General features: G+C 48.8%; 1 protein-coding gene across 3 annotated transcripts; it reads right to left on the reverse strand.

The window, feature by feature from the left end:
• On the reverse strand, positions 1-22,024 carry atp2c1 (ATPase secretory pathway Ca2+ transporting 1). Of its 3 annotated transcripts, none has more exons than XM_027275388.1 (27): positions 21,896-22,024; positions 15,581-15,685; positions 15,375-15,491; positions 11,595-11,684; positions 10,426-10,461; positions 10,283-10,344; positions 9,492-9,600; positions 8,452-8,607; positions 8,275-8,343; positions 7,094-7,169; positions 6,921-6,987; positions 6,475-6,599; positions 5,823-5,920; positions 5,295-5,390; positions 5,104-5,193; positions 4,797-4,901; positions 4,376-4,532; positions 3,842-4,012; positions 3,618-3,715; positions 3,462-3,512; positions 3,181-3,347; positions 3,022-3,090; positions 2,809-2,925; positions 2,482-2,629; positions 1,920-2,015; positions 741-882; positions 1-628 (listed from the first exon to the last, which is right to left on the reverse strand). In XM_027275388.1, exons 1-27 carry the CDS (start codon positions 21,917-21,919, stop codon positions 507-509), a joined length of 2,763 nt encoding a protein of 920 aa, XP_027131189.1. In that variant the 5' UTR covers positions 21,920-22,024; the 3' UTR covers positions 1-506. The 3 variants fall into 3 exon arrangements, with proteins under 3 accessions (XP_027131189.1, XP_027131191.1, XP_027131190.1); XM_027275390.1 differs by lacking the exon at positions 21,896-22,024 and adding an exon at positions 21,744-21,875; XM_027275389.1 differs by lacking the exon at positions 21,896-22,024 and adding an exon at positions 17,725-17,998.

Here is a 22,024-nt window from a genome sequence, read left to right on the forward strand (position 1 = left end):
TCACGCTGTGATTCGCCTACAGAGGAATCAAAACAAGTTACCGCATCCGACCATGAAGAGCGAGCTGAGCAGTGGTCAACACCTTCTAAACGACAGAATAAAAAACTCTACACGTCTCTAATCTTCAGAGGACGACGAGCGAACCGGAGCCGCTTCACGCCGTGGTCGGTTTCCCCCCCAAAGCTACAAAAATCTACAACCAGGCCGAGCGGAACAGCCGCTGTGGATCGAGGTCCAAGCTCACAGCGCGGGGTCACGGCTCGTCCTCCCAGTTTAATTAAAGTCCAGTACGCGCCTCCCTCCGTCCCCGTCCGAGGCCGGGAGCCTCCTCCAGTCCCAGACCAGAGGTTCTCCTCCCTCCTGAGGAGCTCACAGGAAAATCCTTGCAGTCTTAAATAGTCAGTGCCATCGTGAGATCCTAAAAAAACCCATCACACCTCCATCATCATCGTCCTCCTCGTCTTCCTCCGTCGGGCCGGGACAGCGTCGGGGAAGCTGGGGGCGTGTCATACCTCGTGGAAGCTGTCGGTAGGCGGGCTCTTCTCGACCCCCCTCCACCGCTCCACCGTCTTGATGGCCTCGGACACCACGCACACCGAGGAGGTGAGCGTCACGAGGAACAGCAGGTCTGCAGGAGGACGGATATGTTGAAGACATTACAACACACCTGGCGCCACAAACAGGTGAGCTCGCTTCAGGTCCGACAGAACCGTTCAGAACTCGCCATCGGTCGCTCTTACCCAGAATGCTCAGGCTCTCCGTCTGGAAGATGTTCTGTAGAGGAGGGAAGTAGATGACGAGGAGCTGACCCATGATGGACGCCAGCACGGCGTAACAGAACGTCCTGTTACTGCACAGACCCATCTCATGGACCATCCGGGTCTGAGGAGGACAAACATCAGTGTGAGGACAAGTTGAAGACAGAAGACAGAGAGTGCTCAGGTGTGTGCTCAGGTGTGTGCTCAGGTGTGTGTTCAGGTGTGTGTTCAGGTGTGTGTTCAGGTGTGTGCTCAGGTGTTTATTCAGGTGTGCGTTCAGGTGTGTGCTCAGGTGTTTATTCAGGTGCGTTCAGGTGTGTGTTCAGGTGTTTATTCAGGTGTGTGTTCACGTGTGTTCAGGTGTGTATTCAGGTGTGCGTTCAGGTGTGCGTTCAGGTGTGTGTTCACGTGTGTGTTCAGGTGTGCGTTCAGGTGTGCGTTCAGGTGTGCGTTCAGGTGTTTATTCAGGTGTGCGTTCAGGTGTTTATTCAGGTGTGTGTTCAGGTGTGTATTCAGGTGTGCGTTCAGGTGTTTATTCAGGTGTGTGTTCACGTGTGTTCAGGTGTGTATTCAGGTGTGCGTTCAGGTGTGCGCTCAGGTGTGCGTTCAGGTGTGCATTCAGGTGTGCGTTCAGGTGTTTATTCAGGTGTGTGTTCACGTGTGTTCAGGTGTGTATTCAGGTGTGCGTTCAGGTGTGCGCTCAGGTGTGTGTTCAGGTGTGCATTCAGGTGTGCGTTCAGGTGTGTGTTCACGTGTGTTCAGGTGTGTATTCAGGTGTGCGCTCAGGTGTGCGTTCAGGTGTTTATTCAGGTGTGCGTTCAGGTGTTTATTCAGGTGTGCGTTCAGGTGTGTATTCAGGTGTGTGTTCAGGTGTGTGCTCAGGTGTGCGTTCAGGTGTGTTCAGGTGTGTGTTCAGGTGTGTTCAGGTGTGTGTTCAGGTGTGCGCTCAGGTGTGCGTTCACGTGTGTTCAGGTGTGTATTCAGGTGTGTATTCAGGTGTGTATTCAGGTGTGTGCTCAGGTGTGTGCTCAGGTGTGTGCTCAGATGTGTATTCAGGTGTGTGCTCAGGTGTGTGCTCAGGTGTGTGCTCAGGTGTGTATTCAGGTGTGTGTTCAGGTGTGTGCTCAGGTGTGTGTTCAGGTGTGTGTTCAGGTGTGTTACCTGTGAGCGAGAGCTCAGAGCGTTGAACATGTCAAAGAAGACGAAGCAGGTGAAGGTCATGGTGGTGTCTCGAGGAGTGATCACGTTGTCCTGCAACTGAAACACAAAAACAAACATTCAACATCCGTCCTGAACTTACCTAACTTTATTTATTATTTTAATATTTTATGTTTTAATATTTTAATATTTCATTATTTCATATTGTTTGTGTCTCTTGTCAGTTTCATGGTTTGTGGTCGCTGACTTCATCATTTCTCAGAGACATGGAGCATCCTGATTGGAGCGGCACCTGCCCCGACCATCCAATCAGACGATCTTCTTTAAGTCAGAGCTCGTTAATCTTTAACTTAAAGACATAAAACTTTAGATTCGGTTCAGACGTCGTCGCTGTTTCACCTTCGTCTGTTTTATTGATGATTAATCAAATTTAAAGAACTTAAACTTTATTGGACGTCACAATAAGATCATGAAAATATGTGACTAACAAAAGGAACAAAGCAGACGCTGCTTTCAAACACGTTCATCAGCCGCCTCCACCTGCAGCCGCCTCCACCTGCCTCACCTCTCTCCAGAAGACAAACAGCGTCCCGCAGACGATGATGAGCGCCGACACGAGGACTTTGACGATCAGGCTGCGAGTGATGATGCTGTCTCTGACGTTACGAGGAGGCTTCCTGATCACGTCCCGGTCCACAGGCTCCACCCCCAAACTGAGCACAAAACACACAACGCTACGTCACACACACACACTCCTGACACACACACACACACACACACACACCACACACACACACACACACACACACACACTCACACACACTCACACACACTCACAAACACACACTCCTGACACACACACACTCACACACACACACACACACAGCTGTACCTCTGAGCAGGAGGTCCGTCCATGATGATGTTGATCCACAGGATCTGCATGGCGTTCAGCGGGTTGGGGAAGTTCATCAGCGTTGCCAAGGAGATGAGCGTCAGAGCTGCAATGCTCCTGGAGAGCAGCAGGGGGAGGAAGAGTCACATGATCAGAGGACAGACTCGATTCGTTAATTTAGAAGAAGAATAATAATTAGTGTTTTTCACTCACGTGCTCAGCTGGAAGCGGACAAAGTTTTTAATGTTGTTGTAAATTCCTTTTCCTTCCTCGATGGCCGACCTGGAAGCACAGAACAAGTCAGAGAGTTTAAAACTGTGACTGTGGTCGTCACCGTCCACGCCGTCCACGCCGTCCACGCCGTCCACTCACATGATGGTCTGGAAGTCGTCGTCCACCAGGATCATGTCGGCTGCCTCCTTGCAGACGTCGGTGCCCGTCTGGCCCATCGCCACGCCGATGTCGGCGGCCTTCAGAGCCACGGCGTCGTTCACACCGTCACCTGTCATGGCCACCACGGCGCCGATGTTCTGTAGAGACTGCAGAGAGACAACAAACGAGTCAGGTGGTCTCTTTAGCTGCTGTTAGCTCAGTTTGTGGCCCGCAGGTTGCCGGGTTGAATCCCAGGATCGCTGAAGGCTCGTCCTGCTCACCTTGACGATCTTCAGCTTGTGTCGTGGACTCGCTCTGTAGAACACGGATATCTGCGGAGACAGAAGAAGAAGAACACGTCACTAATCTGCGTGACGTCACGGGGTCAAAGGTCAGCACTTACAGTGTGTGTGTGTGTGTGTGTGTGTTGTTCTCACTCTGGGCACGATGTGTGAAAGCTGCTGCAGGTCGAGCTGATCCACCTCGTCTCCGGACAGACACTGGGAGCCTTTAGAGTACAGACCCAGACGGCTGGCTGCAGACAGACAGACAGACAGACAGACAGGCAGACAGACAGACAGACAGACAGACAGACAGACAGGCGGTTACAGACGGAGTTTGGACTTCATGTCCAGAGCCTCACTGATCTAACGGTGCTGACCTATGGACACGGCGGTCTCCTGAGAGTCTCCGGTGATCATCTTGATGGCGACGCCGGAGCTGATGAGGATCCCCACGGCTTCTCTGACCCCCGACCTCGGCGGGTCGATCATGCCCACCAGACCCAGGAAGGTCAGGTTCCCCATCTCAGAACCGGACGCAAAGGCCAGGACTGCAGAGACAGACACGTTGACAGAGGACACGTTGACAGAGGACACGTTGACAGAGGACACGTTACACGGCTGACATGAAGCCAGGCACGCCGAGGACAGGGCCGACACGACGGACTGAGCTTCTTGATAACTAAATGAAACGTCATGAAGGTTCAGTGTCTTGGCGGCTTCAGGCTTCATGTCCTGAACCTGGACTGCAGTAGCACCTGTTAAACCACTAGAGGTCACTGTTACAGAGTTAAGTCAGACAAAGAGCTCGCGTGGACTCACCTGTGTTCTTTAATCAGTTTTATCAGATAATATTAAATATTATGAACCCAAAACCTGCTGAGTCAGCATCGTACCGAGCTGAGAGCGTTTACCTCTGAGCCCGGCGCTGCCCATGTAGCTGATCTGCTGCTGGTACAGCTCCCTCTGCTGGTGGTTGAGTGACAGCGCGCTGCCTCGGCTGCTGTAGGAGCTGCAGTGTCGGATCACCTGCTCGTACGCTCCCTTCATGAAGTAAACTCCAGGTTTGTCCTGACGAGGAGAACGAGAGGTGTTTGAACGCCTCATCTAAACATCTAAACATCAAATACTGTCCAGGCCTATTTATGTCTATTTTTAAAAACTTTCAAGGCCTTGATTTCCACACCTCAAACTCACAAACTTTCAAGGAACATGTTTTGAGTTAGTTCAAGTTGTTTGAGATCCTGAACACAACACAACAGAACTTACTATAATTATTAACTGATGATTATTCATGATCAGTCTGTGATAAAAACAGTTTTAGAGTTCTTGAACCTGCAGCGTGCGGTGAACGCAGCGAACAGCCATCCACTTCTGCTCCGAGGTGAACGGATGTTCCTCCAGACGGACGTACTCCTGCTGAAGACTCTCCAGACCCATCTGGAAGACACAAGGACAGAGTCTCAGAGACTACGTCCAGGTTTTCAGACAGTCTGCGGGGACGTCACGAAGACTACGTCCAGGTTTTAGACAGTCTGCGGGGACGTCACGAAGACTACGTCCAGGTTTTAGACAGTCTGCGGGGACGTCACGGAGACTACGTCCAGGTTTTAGACAGTCTCAGTGGTCTGTGTGTTGTTACCTTCATGGCGAGGGCGATGAGCGCTCCCTCCGTCGGTCGTCCCAGCAGAGTGTGATTCCTGATGACTGAGTCGTTACACACACAGCCAACCTGACAACACACACACACACACACACACACACACACACACACACTTAATAATCGTCCACGATGCATCAAATAAAGTTTTATTAATTAATGTGTCCACCCACCTCCACGATCTTGCTGATGGACGGGCAGGAGAAGCCGTGGATGACTTCTCCGTCCAGTAAAACTTCACCCGCTCCGTTGTAGCCGACGCCGGTCACCTGCAAGACGACGACAGGGGTAAACAACGACCCACAGCTGAACGGACAAATCAGTCAGCTGATCAGAACAGATGGATCAAGTTCCTCAAACATGTGACATGTATGTTCACTGCCACCTTCTCTGACTTTGACACAATCTCCTGATGTCACGTTATCAGTTAATGAGCTGTCGAGCTAAAACCAGACGAGGTCTGCTGGTCCTCCGTCACCTGACCCATTTCTCCAGGACGGCCGCTGGGACTTCAGGATGAAGGAAGTGGGTCGCTCTGTTCTCTGAACCATCTCATTTATCACAACGTGCACTCCTCAGCGGGCGCACGCCGGACTGTCTCTCCTCGTTTGTATCGTGAGTCGTCTAATTCTTTAGAAATGAACCTGATGATGAGTGACTGGGTGTGGTGGAGGTGTGGGTGGTGTCGGGGGGGTTCAGACCTCAGCGTGCAGTCCGTCTGACGTGAACAGCTGAGTGACGGTCATCTCGTTCTTGGTCAGAGTTCCCGTCTTGTCTGAACAGATCACGTTACAGCAGCCTGACGGAGAGAAACACACACACTCAGGTTTTACACAGTCTGCGGGGACGTCACGGAGACTACGTTCAGGTTTTAGACAGTCTGCGGGGACGTCACGGAGACTACGTCCAGGTTTTAGACAGTCTGCGGGGACGTCACGGAGACTACGTCCAGGTTTTAGACAGTCTGCGGGGACGTCACGGAGACTACGTCCAGGTTTTAGACAGTCTGCGGGGACGTCTCAGAGACTACGTCCAGGTTTTAGACAGTCTGCGGGGACGTCACAGAGACTACGTCCAGGTTTTAGACAGTCTGCGGGACGTCACAGAGACTACGTCCAGGTTTTAGTCAGTCTGCGAGGCCGTCACGGAGACTACGTCCAGGTTTTAGACAGTCTGCGGGGACGTCTCAGAGACTACATCCAGGTTATAGTCAGTCTGCGGGGACGTCACAGAGACTACGTCCAGGTTTTAGACAGTCTGCGGGGACGTCACGGAGACTATGTCCAGGTTTTAGACAGTCTGCGGGGACGTCACGGAGACTATGTCCAGGTTTTAGTCTGTGCAGAAACTCACCCAGTGTTTCTACGATGGGAAGCTTTTTGACGATGGCTCTTTTCTGCACCATGCGCATCACACCCAGCGCCAGCGTCACCGTCACCACGATGGGTAAACCCTCTGGGATGGCAGCTACCGCCAGGCTGAAGGACGAGAGAGGCGATCACTGATCAGTAACCAAACTGTTCAGTTCAGTCAACTCTGACTCATGATCGTGTGTGTGTGTTTATACTTCTGAACTTTGGACAGAGCCAGGCTAGCTGTTTCCCTCTGCTTCCAGTCTTTATGCTAAGCTCTTTTGTTTTGTTATTGAACTACAAACATGGAGAATGAGTCTCTGCTGCTGGATAAACCATGTGACCATGACAAAGGTCAGGTGTGCTGTGATAGAGGAGGTGACATCAGACCGACAGCTGTCAATCATTAACCAAACACACACACATCAGGGAGTGACGTTCAGCTACCTGACGCCGATGGTGAACATGTCCATGACTCCTTTCCCCTGCATCCAGCCCACGAGCATGATGACCCCTAAACACACACACACACACACACACACACACACACACACGTGAGAGGACGTGGAGGACGGACGCTGTCCTCTGACGAGTGACTGAAAAAAGCAAAAGAGTCAAACCGATGATGCCGAATGAGTAGAGAGAGAGCTGCTTCCCCAGCAGGTCCATGCTCTTCTGCAGCGGAGTCTTAGGAGCCTGAAGGACACACACACACACACACACACACACACACACACACACACAAATATTCATAACTATGTTTTCATGCATGTATGAAAACAATAATCTTTATAAATTCTCCCGTTATATCTGCAGTGCGAGGTGTTTGCACGGTGGCCCAGAGCAGACAAGCTCCACACACTGCACCTTTAAATCTGACCTCAGAACAGTCTTTACTTTGATGTCGTTATCATAATTATATTTGATCTGGTTTACAGCCTGACCTCTGACCTCCGAGTGTTCTGTACCTTCATGAAATCAAACTGAATTATTCAGAGAAACCAGGTGAAAACCCACCAAAATAAAACCAGAGATAAACATAATGTTACAACACAAAGTTTATTTTTTTTATTTAACGAGTTTGGGAATATTTTTGATTTAAGGTTAATAGAAGATGATTTATCTGAACTATCTGAAGTTTCTTTAAGGTGCTGTGTGTGAGATTTATTTTCAGAATAAGACAAACATGGAATCTAATATTCATAACTATGTTTTCATGCATGTATGAAAACAATAATCTTTATAAATTCTCCCGTTATATCTGCAGTGCGAGGTGTTTGTACGGTGGCCCAGAGCAGACAAACTGAGCAGACTGTGAACAGGCGTGACAGGGGACTCACACCGAACGCGGAACGGAAGCGGAACGGTACTTTGCCCGGCTCCAACTCACACCAGACGCGGATCAGCCGTGGAACGGCAGCGGAGCGAGCCGGCCGTATTCACGCGAGATCACGCGTGAATCCTGGACATACCGGAGACCCCGCGATAAACTGTGTATAAAGAAAACAACAACAACAAACAGCTGACTTTGCTTTCCTTCAGTCAGTCATGACGCTGAGTCATGACTGACTGAAGGAAAGACTTTAACAACGGAGCTCAACATGTCAAGAAATACTTTTATTCTGAATGTTTACTGTCGGCACAAAGAGCTGATTATTAATTTATTAGAGGTTAAACTGTATTTAGCCTCCACCTGTCCTCCACCTGTCCTCCACCTGTCCTCCACGCAGACTGAGCGGCTGCAGGTGTCGACAGTGTGAAGCGTTCATTAAACGTTGTGATGTTGTTTCGGTGAACGTACCTCCTCTGCTTGCATCATCTTGAACACCTCCCCGAACTCCGAGTTCTCACCGGTTCCTATGACGATGCCCTGAGGAACGCCACACAAACAGAACATGTATGTACACGTGTGTTACATGAGGTTAGTTTTATGTCCAGGCTGAGTTTGTCTGCGTCCGGTTCCAGGTCCAGTCGGTACCTTGGCTTTGCCGCAGCGCACCAGCGTCCCCATGAAGGCGATGTTGCTGCGGGAGGCGATGTCCCCGTTGGTGGTTGCTGTCTGGTGGTAGGTGTACTTGGAGCATGGCGTGGTCTCCCCCGTCAGGCTGGACTCATCCACGGACAAGTCGGTGGACTGAGAGGGTGGAGGACGGAGACACAGACTTTAAATGTAGACGTGTGTGTGTGTTCTCTTCCATGTGAACACACGGTACAACAGCTTCAGCTTCACATGACGGAGCTGTTCAGTGAACTCAGCCTTGAATAAATAAATCAATGAGTCAAAGATACAGACTGTAAAAAAACAGGCTCCATCACGTTTGTCCTTCAAACTCTTCAAGTGTTTTTCCCTCCAGACTTTGTTAACTCAGATTTAGGGTTGGAAACTTTCCACAAGAATAAACCGGGAATTTACAACATTGAAGGTCGGCCCCAGTGAAGTTAATTATAGTTAATGAAAATATATTTTATTATCATCTTGACTAAAACAACCAGATTTCCTGCAGGTCCACTTGAATATCTGCTCTTCCTCAGTCACATGCTCATAGCACACTGCTTCCTGCAGGGCTGCTGAGGCCACGCCCCCTACCTGCACAGGTGATTTCTGTACCTGGACCACACTTTAGAGCCCAGAGCACACAGAGACTGTTGAAGACACATGTGAGCTCATGGACTGCAAATTAATCTGCTGAAATGTTTTTTATTTGTTTAATTTTGCATGTCTGCTCATGACAAACTAAACGTTTGGGTGTGACTCAGCGTGTTTAAATTCTCACAGTGCTGAGTCGTTGTGCGCTCGCCTCGCGCTGACCTGCTGTGTGCTGAGGATTTATGTTTCTGTGTCTGTTCCACGTCAGTGAATCCAAGAACAACACTGACTGTGTTCCTAGAAACAGCCACAGTAACTCTGCACTGGACAAATAAAAGTAACACGTCCCAGCTGATGTTGAAACATCGGTGTGCATTACACGTGTGTGTGTGTGTGTGTGTGTGTGTGTGTGTGTGTGTGTGCGAGCGCACCTCAAACAGGCGGAGGTCCGCCGGGACTCGCTCGCCCACTGACAGACAGACGGTGTCTCCGGGAACGAGCTCTCTGGCCAGCAGGTGCTCCAGGTTTCCCTCCCTGACACTGAGACAGAGAGACAGTTCGAATCACAAAGAGTCACGTGACACAAAGCCAAAGATCAGCTGAGCCGGTCTGTCCGTCCGTCCGTCCGTCCACAGACAGACGTCAGACAGAAGACGTCCTCTGTGATTTCACAGAGGACGCTCAACGTTAACGAGAAAGTGAAGCTGACGAGAGAGAGGAAGAGGAGGCCGAGCTACAACTGTTCAACCACAGCGAGAAGTCTTCTCAGCTTACTCAGAGAGAGTGTGTGTGTGTGTGTGTGTGTGTGTGAGAGTGTGTGTGTGAGTGTGTGTGAGAGTGTGAGAGTGTGTGTGAGTGTGTGTGAGAGTGTGTGTGTGTGTGTGTGTGTGTGTGTTATTTGAAGTGCAAATCGAGGTTGGAGCTCGTCTGAAGGATTTTCTGATCGGAGTGAGACAAAAGATCAAAGTGTTTCATGTTACTATGACGATTTTTGTTCAAACTTTAAAAGTTCAAGATTTAAACGATCTGCTGTCAGTGTGTGTGTGTGTGTGTGTGTGTGTGTCGTCTCTAAAAGCTTTGATGGGTTACACTTTGATAAAATGTGTTTCTGTGGAGGATCTGCTGCCAGGCCAGTCTGATGACCTGGACAGGAGGAAGAGGAGGAGGAAGAGGAAGAGGAGGAGGAGGAGGAAGAGGAAGAGGAAGAATCTTCTGATCTTACCAGTGACATTCTGGAGGCACGAGCTTGCCGAGCTCTTCCAGAGATTTCTCGGAGCGATACTCCTGAACACGAGGACAAACAGGTCAGCTGATCAGAGTTCACACATGAACAGGTACGGACACGCGTGGAGAAAGTGAACTCACCTGGACGAAGGCGACTGTCACGACGATGATGATGGCCTGAAACAGAAACACAGGAAGAAGCTGAAATATTAAAAAGCTGAACTTTAAATCTCCGAGGACTGAATCTACGACGAATAAACAATAAACAGATTGTTTTCTTTATTTACATTTTTACAATAAAATATAAAAATATCTGATTCATTTTAGACTTTATTCTTGTAATATGTAAATCTTATTGATGAAATACTTCTTAAAAATGACATTACTGCACATTAAAGACACTGTGTTGGTATCATAATAAGAGTTTTTCAAGTATTTTATCACAAACTCAACAAGTTGTAAATGTTTTTTAAAACGTGACTTTGTCTTTTCATTCTTTGATTTTTATTTTAAATCATTTATTTTTCTCTCTCTTAGCAAACAGAAACGAGCCGATCATCAATAATCAAAATATAATAACGATACATTCAAAGTCGTCACTGATGAGGAATTTGACTCCAGTTAAACAATAAAATATGAAAACAAGGCGTGACGTTTTTTCAGTTGCCGTCCATGTTTTTATGATCCTCACACACACAAACAGGCTTAAACACACATCCTGTCATTTAATACGCGGCGCCAACACGCCGCCTGAAGACGCCACGGGACGGTTTGTGTCTCTGCGTGATCGTGCTGCCTTTCCACTGGCAGACCTTTATTTTATTTGACTGATGTTTCTGTTCACTTGTCCACACGTACGTGTTTATATCTGTGTTACATTTATTTCTCTTTCTTTGATTGTTACAAACTTTGTGTTTTTCTGTCTAATTGAATATGTCGAATTCTTTCCCTCGTCATCATAATATCTTTGTTATGTTGTAATAAAATCTGTGTAAACAAACTTTACATCATTTGGCAGCAGATATATCATGTTTTATCTTTGTTTGTGTATTTTAATATCAGATATTTTCTTTGTTAATTATCTGTGTAATTATTCAGCATTTCCTCCACGAGGACCCAAAAGCTGTTTTATATGATGTAACATCTGACAGGCCGACACCAGCTGTGAGTCTGCATGAACCTTCTGCTGCTGACGCTGCCGTAAAATGAGATTTCTAATAATAACTTTACAAGAACTGCAGGAAAAACAGAAGTCAAGAAACACTGTGTGTGTGTGTGTGTGTGTGTGTGTGTGTGTGTGTGTGTCGTACCACAGTGATGCTGATGGCGTCATCGAACTGGTGCATGAGGACGCTGATGACGGCTGATGCCAGCAGCAGCAGGATGAGAGGATCTTTGAACTGCAGAGAGGACGACAAAAAAGATCCCACGTCAGTGAGTCGAAAACTAGGCCGAAAAATTCCTGGTAAGTTTCCAGAAACTTTCCATGGGAAGTTAAGATGGAGAATTTATGGAATACTTTCCATTGGAATTGTGGAAATTAATGGGAATTGTTAGTTCCCAATTGTTAGGCTTTAGTCAAGATTATGCTAAAATATATTTTCCCCAACTATATTTAAGTTCCCTGTTACAGGGTCGACCTTCAAGTTTGTAAATTCCCAGATTATTCCCATAAAGTATCTGAAGTTAGTGCTGCCTCAGGTCAGTCCCAGGTCTGTCAGTCTCTGTCGTCCAGCAGGTCGTCATTGTAATTCATTGTCATTTTATCATTCATTGTAATTCATTGTCATTTTATCAGTCATTGTAATTGTACAATATGTTTGTGTTGATTTGTTCTGTACACGTGACATCTATTGCACGTCTGTCCGTCCTGGGAGAGGGATCCCTCCTCTGTGGCTCTTCCTGAGGTTTCTTCCACCTTTTTTCCCTGTTAAAGGTTTTTGTGGGCAAGTTTTTCCTCACTGGAACCGAGGGTCTAAGGACAGAGGGTGTCACTCCCTGTACAGATTGTAAAGCCTCAGAGGAAAATGGACTTTGTGACTTTGGGCTGTACAAATAAAATCTGATTTGATTTGATAAATTTCTGTTAATTCCCATGGAAAGTTTCCAACTTTGAAATTTCCTAGAAATTTGCAACCCTAGCTCTACTTATATTTAGGCTCAAAGTTATGCAGAATTAAGAGTGTGGACGCTTTGATTGACAGGTGGGTCCTTGGTCTGGGCTCTCTGAATCAGGGTCCCCGTTCTGATAGAAGCACAAACACAAGTGAGTTTGCCGTGATGTATAAACATGTTGAATCAAGCGTCAGCCTCGTGCACAGACCTCTCTTCAAATGAAGACTACATGTTTAGATCAAGGATAAAATATTCATTCAGCTTCACAGGCACATCCGTTAACGAGGGTCCCCATAAAGACAGAAGCACAAACGTGTGTGTGTGCTGGCTGTGATGTAGCTGATGTCAGTCATCCATAGAGAACAGGCGGAGTCATTGAGTGAAGCGGGCCGACAGTTCCAGCTCTATTTTGAGCACCGGCGTCCAAATGACCCGGTTTCCACATCAATGACGTGACTGAACGAAGCGGCAGCAAAAACTTTAACTCTTCACTGCTGGATCTTTGTGTCAGTGTAACGAGCTGGGAAGGGTTCATTGGTAACAGGTGATCGTGATCGCAGAGTTAGTGCATCAATCATGAAACGCTAAATATCAGCAAAACAACTTCCCTCTCCTGCCTCCTGCTCGTCCTCACTTCCTTTCCTCCTTTGCTGGATTTCTATATTTAACTTTATCTGTTCTGTCGCTGCTCACAAAAGGCCTCTCCTCCAGCCTCTCCACCATCCTCTCCTCCAGCCTCTCCTCCAGCCTCTCTTCAAGCCTCTCTTCAAGCTTCTCCTCATCCTCTCCTCCAGCCCTCTCCTCCATCTCTCTCAAGCCTCTCCCAGCCTCTCCTCCAGCCTCTCTTCAAGCCTCTCTTCAAGCTTCTCCTCAAGCCTCTCCTCCAGCCTCTCTTCAAGCCTCTCCTCAAGCCTCTCCTCCATCCTCTCTTCAAGCCTCTCCTCCAGCCTCTCCTCAAGCCTCTCTTCAAGCTTCTCCTCCATCCTCTCCTCCAGCCTCTCCTCCATCCTCTCCTCCAGCCTCTCCTCAAGCCTCTCCTCAAGCCTCTCCTCAAGCCTCTCTTCAAGCCTCTCCTCCATCCTCTCCTCCAGCCTCTCCTCCATCCTCTCCACCATCCTCTCCTCCATCCTCTCTTCAAGCCTCTCCTCCATCCTCTCCTCCAGCCTCTCCTCCATCCTCTCCTCAAGCCTCTCCTCCAGCCTCTCCTCAAGCCTCTCCTCAAGCCTCTCCACCATCCTCTCCTCCAGCCTCTCCTCCATCCTCTCTTCAAGCCTCTCCTCCATCCTCTCCTCCATCCTCTCCTCCACCCTCTCCTCCATCCTCTTCTCCAGCCTCTCCTCCATCCTTCCTCTTTTTCCTCCGGCACTTTCTGTCCTTGTCAGAGTTCACATGGACAGAAGAGACGGGCGACAAAGCTCCCTCAGGCTGAGTCCATCATTGAATCACATAATTTGACTGAGAAGGAGTCGAGTGTGTCCTTTGACTGGCTGCTAATGTATCAGGACACGATCATCATGAGAACACGTTAAACAGCATCCTGGGTTCAGATCCAGACTGAGGCGTCGTCTTCGTCTCTGCTGGTTTGTCCTTTTTTCTGCACCGTAAACTGTTTTTATTAAAAGGTGACTGAATGTGTCGACGCACGCGTTAAAAAGAGAAAACACCAGAATCACTTTGTTCAGCACTTTCTTAATCTAAACACCAAATTTAAGCATGTTTACATTCAAAGATAATAACACAATAAAGAAGTACGTAACGCTTTACGGCACGAAGTCACACACCACCAACTATTTCACTGATTCTGGTGAAACTGGATCATATTTAGTGTTTGCACCACAGGCGTGGACAACCGGGAGGAAGAAGACGAAGAAGAAGTGAGGACAAACATTTGTCCACAGTGGACTGTCAGAGTGAGGACAAACATTTGTCCACAGTGGACTGTCAGACTGGTTTCACAGCACAGGAAACTCTAAGTCAACAAAAATAAACAAACAGTCAGCCTGTTTTGTCTCTACACCGTCACCTTCAACCAAATACCAACCAATAACTAACACTCAGACAACCTTATCATACTTAACGGTTACATAGTGTTTCCGTAGCGTTGATAGAACGTTCCAAAATAAACACATCATCAGTTTAAAGTGAACTGGGTCGTGGCCTAAAGTTTTGAGAATGACACAAATATTAATTCTGACAAAATCTGCTGCCTCAGTTTTTAGACGGCAGTTTGCAAACACTGATCAGACGAGCTGTGATTCATCTCAAGGTCATGCAAACAAACTTTCCACTGCACATCAGCCCCGCCACAAAACCAGCTGACATCCTGTTCGTCAGCACAGGTGAGCGATCTCTCTGTCACGCCGATGGAGTTAAAATAACAGACTGGAAGCTTGAAATCATTGTTGCTTTGGTAAGATTACACCCAAATCAACCGTTTATCGGATCATCAAGAACTTCAAGGAGAGAGGTTCAGTTGTTGGGGAGAACAAAGTCCAGCAAGTGCCAGGACCGTCTCCTGAAGTCCATTCAGCTGCAGGATCGGGCAGCACCAGTGCAGAGCTGAGGCCTGGTGTCAAGAAGCAGCAAAGAAGCCACTTCAGGAGAAACATCAGGGGCAGACTGAGAGGAAGCTGAAAGTTATTTTGTCTTTCCGTTTGTTTGGGGCGTTACCATCGGTCCTGAAACTGTTCATGTGTGTGACTTCTTCTCAGCCAGGGGAGTGAGCTCACGCCACGAATGAAGAAAGACACCAAAACATCCTCTGAGAGCAACTTCTCCCAACCATGCGGGAACACTGGAACAGTTTCAGCATGACGCAGCAAAACGACATTAGAAAAGAAACACGACATTTGAACAACTCATTACGTGTCCGTAAAAACACGATAAAGGACGTCACATGACCACAGACTGACTGAGAGGACCTCCTCTCTCTGGACGTGGTCACCTGCGCCCTCGTTGTAACCGTGGCGACTCACCTGGGAGATGTACTTCTTCCATAGCGGCTCCTCTTCGCTGATGTCGAACTCGTTCCAGCCGTGGTAGGCTCTCCTCCTGCTCACCTCCTCCTGGGTCAGACCCAACTGCAGGTCGGCCTGTCGGAACAACGTGGTAACGTAGACATGGTAACGTCTGCCAAGACACTGAATGTGGCCGTGTTACAGTAATCAGATTACAGCCGTACCTGCAGGATACACGCTACTTCGTTGACGGGGAGTTCGCTGGCTTTTCTCGAGGTTAGTACTGGGACCATGGTCTCATCTTCACTGGAGGGTTGTCTCTCGGAAAGCTGCAACACAAACACACACACAGACTTTAGTGAACCGGACCGGACCGGACCGGCAGGAACAGCGAGGACATGCAGGACGGGAACGTTAGCTGAACTCCTTCAGACAGGTGGAGGTGAGTGTGCGTTACACCGCCACCGCTTTGCATTGCAGCTAACACCACATGTGGACCTGGTTCTGGTCCAGTCGGGTGGCGATCGGCGCCGGTCAAACAGCAGAAGCTGCTTCTTGAATGAGGTTTGAGAATGAGACAGACGAGGAGACATGTTTTTAATAATTAATGACATCACACCAACAAACAGCTGATCTGAAGTAAACAGGAAGTACTGACACGTCTTCATCGTCATGACGATCAACAACTCTCCTCTTGTTCCACGTTAGTCTGAAGTAATCCGATTACTGTAATGACTGCTGATACCAAGAGAGTGTGCGAGTGTGTGTGGACAGTTGATACTGCAGGCAGAGTTGGGTTAATGTTTACTCCTGTCATAAACACGTTTGACCCACTGACAGTAGAAAAGGTCTCTGTGACCGCAGACTGTCTAAAACCTGGACGTAGTCTCCGTGACGTCCCCGCAGACTGTCTAAAACCTGGACGTAGTCTCTGTGACGACACCCACCTGTCAATCGAAGTGTCCACACTCTTATTTCTGCGTATGTTAATCTCGTCTGAACAGGTGAGTTCACCTTTTAGTCTCAGGGCAGACTCTCCACAAGTTAAGTTTCACTTCCTGTCAGATTGAAGTTAAAGAGCCGCTCTGGTGTCAAACACTTCCACCATCACAGGCTTCCCGTCATGTGTTTGATGATTCGTGGACGGAGTCCACAGAGGGTGGAGGATCCTGACAGCAGGAAACAAAGAAGAAGACTGCAAGGTGTAGAAACACACAAAGAAGAGGACGAAGAGCTCTACAGGACAGGTTCAAGTCCAACGTGCGAGTCTGGACGTGACCTGTGAAAAGCCTGAGGTCACATGACCTCTAAAACAGCGAGGTTTAGACCTGAGCTTGTGAACGCTCAGCGATCATGGCTGTGAGAGTCACACTGTCCTCCTGCAGCTTCAGCTGAATCAATCTCAGGTATTTCTCATCTCCCTCCAATGTTTTTACAGACGCCGGCTGAAGGAGAGAAAACTGACCAAGTCCTCGGCGGTCCAACCCGCTGCGAGCGAGAGAGTTCCCACCCGGCGGCTAAATGTGATGAATAAACAAAGCGATGGAGCAGAAAGTAAACGGACAGCTGAACAACACGAGCTGCTTCAGGCTGAAACACAAAACATGAAACTCAAAGGTCCAAACGTCACCTGCAGCAGAATCAGACGTCGAGTACGTGACGGCATCACGACAGAGCGAGCCGATTCACGCGCTCACATCAGTTTTCTGTTTCAGCCGAGACGCTCAAACAACTTTTGGAGAAACTCAACCTGATGTGACGTCACACCGCGAAGGCCAATCAGATCTGACGGATACAAACGGATCAAATCAGGACCGTGTCACAATGAACATTTCTGATTTCAAACACTGAACTGAACAAACACCGTGAGCTGTGTCCTCGCTCGGTTTATCTCGTGTCCGAGTCGGACTTCTTGTTTCAGAGCGCTTCACACGGCCTCTCAAAGCACCACCATGCTCCTGTTTGGAGCCACGACTGCAGCTTTTCAAACATTTCACCTCGTTACATCCGAGCTCGCGTGACGCGTATCAGGATACTGAGACCAAATGCTTTAGGAACAACGCTCTGGACTGTAGCAAGACTCTGAGGAGGGAGGAGGAGGAGGTGGAGGAGGAGAGTTCAGGTCCAGTACGGACCACAGTATAGAGCTGAGACCAGTAGCTGTTCAGGTATAAAGCTCATCACATCTGAAGATGGACACAGTGAGATAATGTAACTACGATACAAAAGAACGTGAGCACGTGACTTTAAACGCCGCGACCTCTCGAGGACGTAAAAGCGCCTCATGTTGAGCAACAAAGTATCAGAGAAATACAGTTACCTCGGACAGCGCCGCACAGCAGGAGATCTCCTCAGGTGGAACACTCACCTGTGATCAGCTACATGCACCATCCACTCTGCTCTGTGCACACTTCAGCCAACATCTGACCACATGAATGAAAGCAGAGTCTGCTGCCTCCGTTCCTTCGAGCAGACCTCCGTCTGGTCTTGGACTCAGAGGAGCAGGACGGCCTCATGAGGCTGAGAGGATTGTCTGTGATTAGGATGACTGCAGCTTAAACCCAGCTGACCCACCTCCACCTGATGCTTCAGGACTCCTGGACTGCCCCCTTCAGGACAGGAGGACAGCTGCACAGAGTTCAAAGCTGGATTGATGTTTTAGCAGCAAACAACCGTTAGCGCAGAGAGGTGAAGTGAACTGCTGACAGCTGTAGCTGCTGTTAGCTCATGTTAGCTCAGTCTGTTAGCTGCTGTTAGCTCATGTTAGCTCAGTCTGTTAGCTGCTGTTAGCTCAGTTTGTTAGCTCATGTTAACTCAGTTTATTAGCTCAGTTTGTTAGCTCATGTTAGCTCAGTTTGTTAGCCGGGCTGCCCAGACTGTGAGCTCAGAGCACAGGGGGAGTGTTAGTGTTTGTACCACAGGAGTTTTGGACCATCGGGGAGAAGAAGAAGAAGAAGAAGAAGAAGAAGAAGAAGAGGTTCACAGGTCCAGCAGTCAGCAGCCGCTATGAACATAATGGCAGAGGAGAAGAGAGTGAAGAGGACGTGAAGGAAGGAAGCTAACAGAACTCATGGAGCTAATGGAGCTAAAGGCTAATAGAAAGAACAGAGCTAACAGATGGGATTACACTCTGAGTGTGATTAAACAGTCCCACAGTGCTCAGGTGTTTGCAGGTGTTTGCAGGTGGCTGATGGGTCATCTCGTGTCCGTCCTCACACAGTCGAGCCTCATTTGACGGATGCGTATTGACTTGAAAACACGAACAAACAAACTGACTGAAAGGACACGACTCAGCGTCGACCTGTCCTCGTTAGAACCAGCAGACTTCATCAGAACTCGCAGCTGTTCTAATTAGATCAAACTCTATTAACGGGTCGACTGACAGATCCCTGCAGGGACGCCCTCTTGTCTTCAAGTCCAAAGACTCACCTCATCAGACCAGGTGGACTTTGGACATAGACACACGCCAACTGTCTTATCACAGGGAGCAGCCATGACTTTACAGCTTCAGTTTCTACACCTGAGTCCACACCTCAACGTCTCAGGATCAAGTCCAGGACTGGTTTTAGACAGTCCGTGGGGACGTCTCAGAGACTACGTCCAGGTTTTAGACAGTCTGCGGGGACGTCTCAGAGACCAGGACCAGGATGTGAATCACATCAAACATGGTGTCATTCGATCCTGAGATGTGCCGGCTGGCCGAGCGTGGTGTGTTTGCTCTTGTTGTATACCTGCCAGGATGGAGGAGGAGGTGGAGGGGGAAGGACAGATGTGTGAAGGTGGTGGAGTTCACACTCTCCTCCCTCTCCACTCCATGATGACCTACTTGTGAGTTTCTCTTTCACACCCTGCTGCTTCCTCCTGAGCTCAGGTCAGGCTGATGGATGTACCTACGTCTGCTAACACTCAGGTCCCTGCAGTCCTTCTGGACCCTCCACCCAAAACCACCACACACACCATGTTCACAGCGTTCAGCACATTCACAGGGAGCTGACAGACTGAGCTAACAGCAGCTAACAGCAGCTAACAGACTGAGCTAACAGCAGCTAACAGCAGCTAACAGACTGAGCTAACAGCAGCTAACAGCAGCTAACAGACTGAGCTAACATGAGCTAACAGCAGCTAACAGACTGAGCTAACATGAGCTAACAGCAGCTAACAAATGGAGCTAACATGAGCTATCAGCAGCTAACAGACTGAGCTAACATGAGCTATCAGCAGCTAACAAACGGAGCTAACAGCAGCTACAAATCAAAGCTAACATTAGCTAACATGAGCTAACAAACGGAGCTAACAGCAGCTAACAAATGGAGCTAACATGAGCTAACAGCAGCTAACAAATAGAGCTAACATGAGCTAACAGCAGCGAACAAATAGAGCTAACATGAGCTAACAGCAGCTAACAAACGGAGCTAACATGAGCTAACACCCACTCAGCGGGACCCTGCAGTCCTTCTGGACTTTCCACCAGAACCATGTTCACACCGTTCAGCACATTCGTGGGCCGACACATTGGATCAGGGTCAGCAGGCTCAACTTTTTAAAGTGGTTGCCAGGCAACCAGGCTTTTAGTCGCATCATATTTGGAGTAAATGAAGATGCTCGGAGGATGCTGTGATCCAGTTCTGCTCTCAAAGTTCTGCAAATGAATAAACATGAATGAACTGATTTTCAGTAACTGCCCCTGCTTTGCATGAACCTTTGCTCCTCATTATTCTGACACAGTTCCACCCTGACATGATAAAAAGTGAGAGGCGGCTGCAGACCTACAACCGGCCCGCCAGGAAACGGACACCGGCAGATAGCGTTATGGCGGGAAGCCAGTCACCGTCTAACGTTTAACTTAATTCTGAAATGTGGATCGGCTGAAAGCAGAGCTGCTGTCCACACTGCTGTGATTGTCTGCTTCAGGACGGACTTACTACATTATCACGAGTCCACTCAGGGACAAACCGCCTGACGATAGAGGACGTCCCAAGAATGTGCCGTCTTTAAAAGACAAGCTAAAGACTGTCCTGACTGTCTGTGTGAGGATAATCTGACCGAGCAACGGCAACCAACGAGGACAAGGACAAGGGCAACTAAAAGTGTCTAAAACCTGGACGTAGTCTCCGTGACGTCCCTGCAGACTGTCTAAAACCTGGACGTAGTCTCCGAGACGTCCCCGCAGACTGTCTAAAACTTGGACGTAGACTCTGTGACGTCCTCGTAGACTGTCTAAAACCTGGACTCTGCTGGTTCAGAGGTTCTGTTTGGTCCGGCCGTGTTCAGGTAGACGTTGAACCTGCAGCAGTGGTGTTCAGTTCTAATCCCCACAGAGATCCTCTTACAGGTTTCTGGTTCACATCAGAGTCACACTGATGTTTTAATCCAGAAACCTAGACCTGGATCGGGTGATCTGTGGATACACGGTGACCACCGGGCCGCCAGCAGAACCAGTTTGACTGTTTTCACACTCACATCAGCCTTCAGCGTCAAATCTGTGCTGACGCAGCTGAGAAGAGAAAAGGAGAGAGTGAGCGAGCAAGAAGCCGCCGGACAAGAGTAAATGTGGGACTGACTTTTAGTGGTTGGTGAGAGCTTGGTGAAATAAAAGGCTGAAAGACAGACGCCGAGCTGGACTGACTGCTGCTGGACTAGTCAGTGAGATCAGCTGCTGCTGTGTTTCCATCTTCAGTAGAAAATTTGTTTACTGACATTTAAATGTTGATACGTAAACAAAAGTAACAGGATATGACACGTTATGTAACCTGTGTGTGTTTGTGTGTTTACACACTGAAGTTTACTGTTCGACTAAATCCACAATTCTGTTTTATCTTCAGGAGCCTCCCAAGTTAAAGCTAATTACAGCTGTACTGAAGAGTCCCCCTTCAAGTTACATTAAGACATTAAGGGTGTCATCACGGAGACTACGTCCAGGTTTTAGACAGTCTGCAGGAACGTCACAGAGACTACGTCCAGTTTTAGACAGTCTGCGGGGACGTCACGGAGACTACGTCCAGTTTTAGACAGTCTTGACTCTTGACGTAACAAAATAAGCTGGAGCATCTTCACCTGTGTGTGTGTTTGTGTGTAGTTCCAGGTTGTGTTAAACACAAGCGCGCGCGCGCGCGCACACACACACACACACACACACACACACACACACACACGCTCGTTCATGTTAGCCGCAGCTAGCTAGCTACCTAGCTTCCACCCCCGGCTAGCTCTCCGGTTCGGTTCGATCCAGCAGAACCGACACACCGAACATCTGACCCCGTTCAGCCGCACGACCTCCCCCGTCCACCTCCGCCGTGTCAGCCTCCCCAGCTAACGCCGGCCCCCTCCTCCTCCTCTCCCTCCCGGTGACAGCAGCAGGCTAACAGCGGCTCTCGGAGCTGAACTAACCAAACAAACCCGCCGCCTGAAGCTCCGCGAGGCCGGCTGCGCTCTCCCGGTCTCCCGGTGATTCAATCCGCGTTTGTCCGGTGAGCGGTGAGGCGGATTCGGTGTTACCGAGCCGTGAGTGTCAGAGGAAAGTGTGTTAGTGTGAAACTTACCAACAGCTCCCGTTTCTTCAGCATCTTCCGTGAAATCCCACCGCGGAGCTTCTTCTCTGACAGAACACCGAACACCGTGTCAGGTCACCGATCACCGACCGCGGGGCGCTTCCGGGACACCTTCAAAAT

This window comes from Larimichthys crocea, unplaced genomic scaffold (assembly GCF_000972845.2).
Source record: "Larimichthys crocea isolate SSNF unplaced genomic scaffold, L_crocea_2.0 scaffold110, whole genome shotgun sequence".
NCBI classification, from domain to species: domain Eukaryota; kingdom Metazoa; phylum Chordata; class Actinopteri; family Sciaenidae; genus Larimichthys; species Larimichthys crocea.

Bases quoted from the DNA above. Each gene is read 5' to 3' on its own strand.
- atp2c1 (XM_027275388.1), bottom strand. From the start codon at position 21,919: ATGCTGAAGAAACGGGAGCTGTTG. The intron at 15,686-21,895 runs GTAAGTTTCACA...TTTGTGTTGCAG, and splicing joins TGAAGAAACGGGAGCTGTTG to CTTTCCGAGAGACAACCCTC. The intron at 6,988-7,093 runs GTTTGACTCTTT...GTGTGTGTTTAG, and splicing joins CTACTCATTCGGCATCATCG to GGGTCATCATGCTCGTGGGC.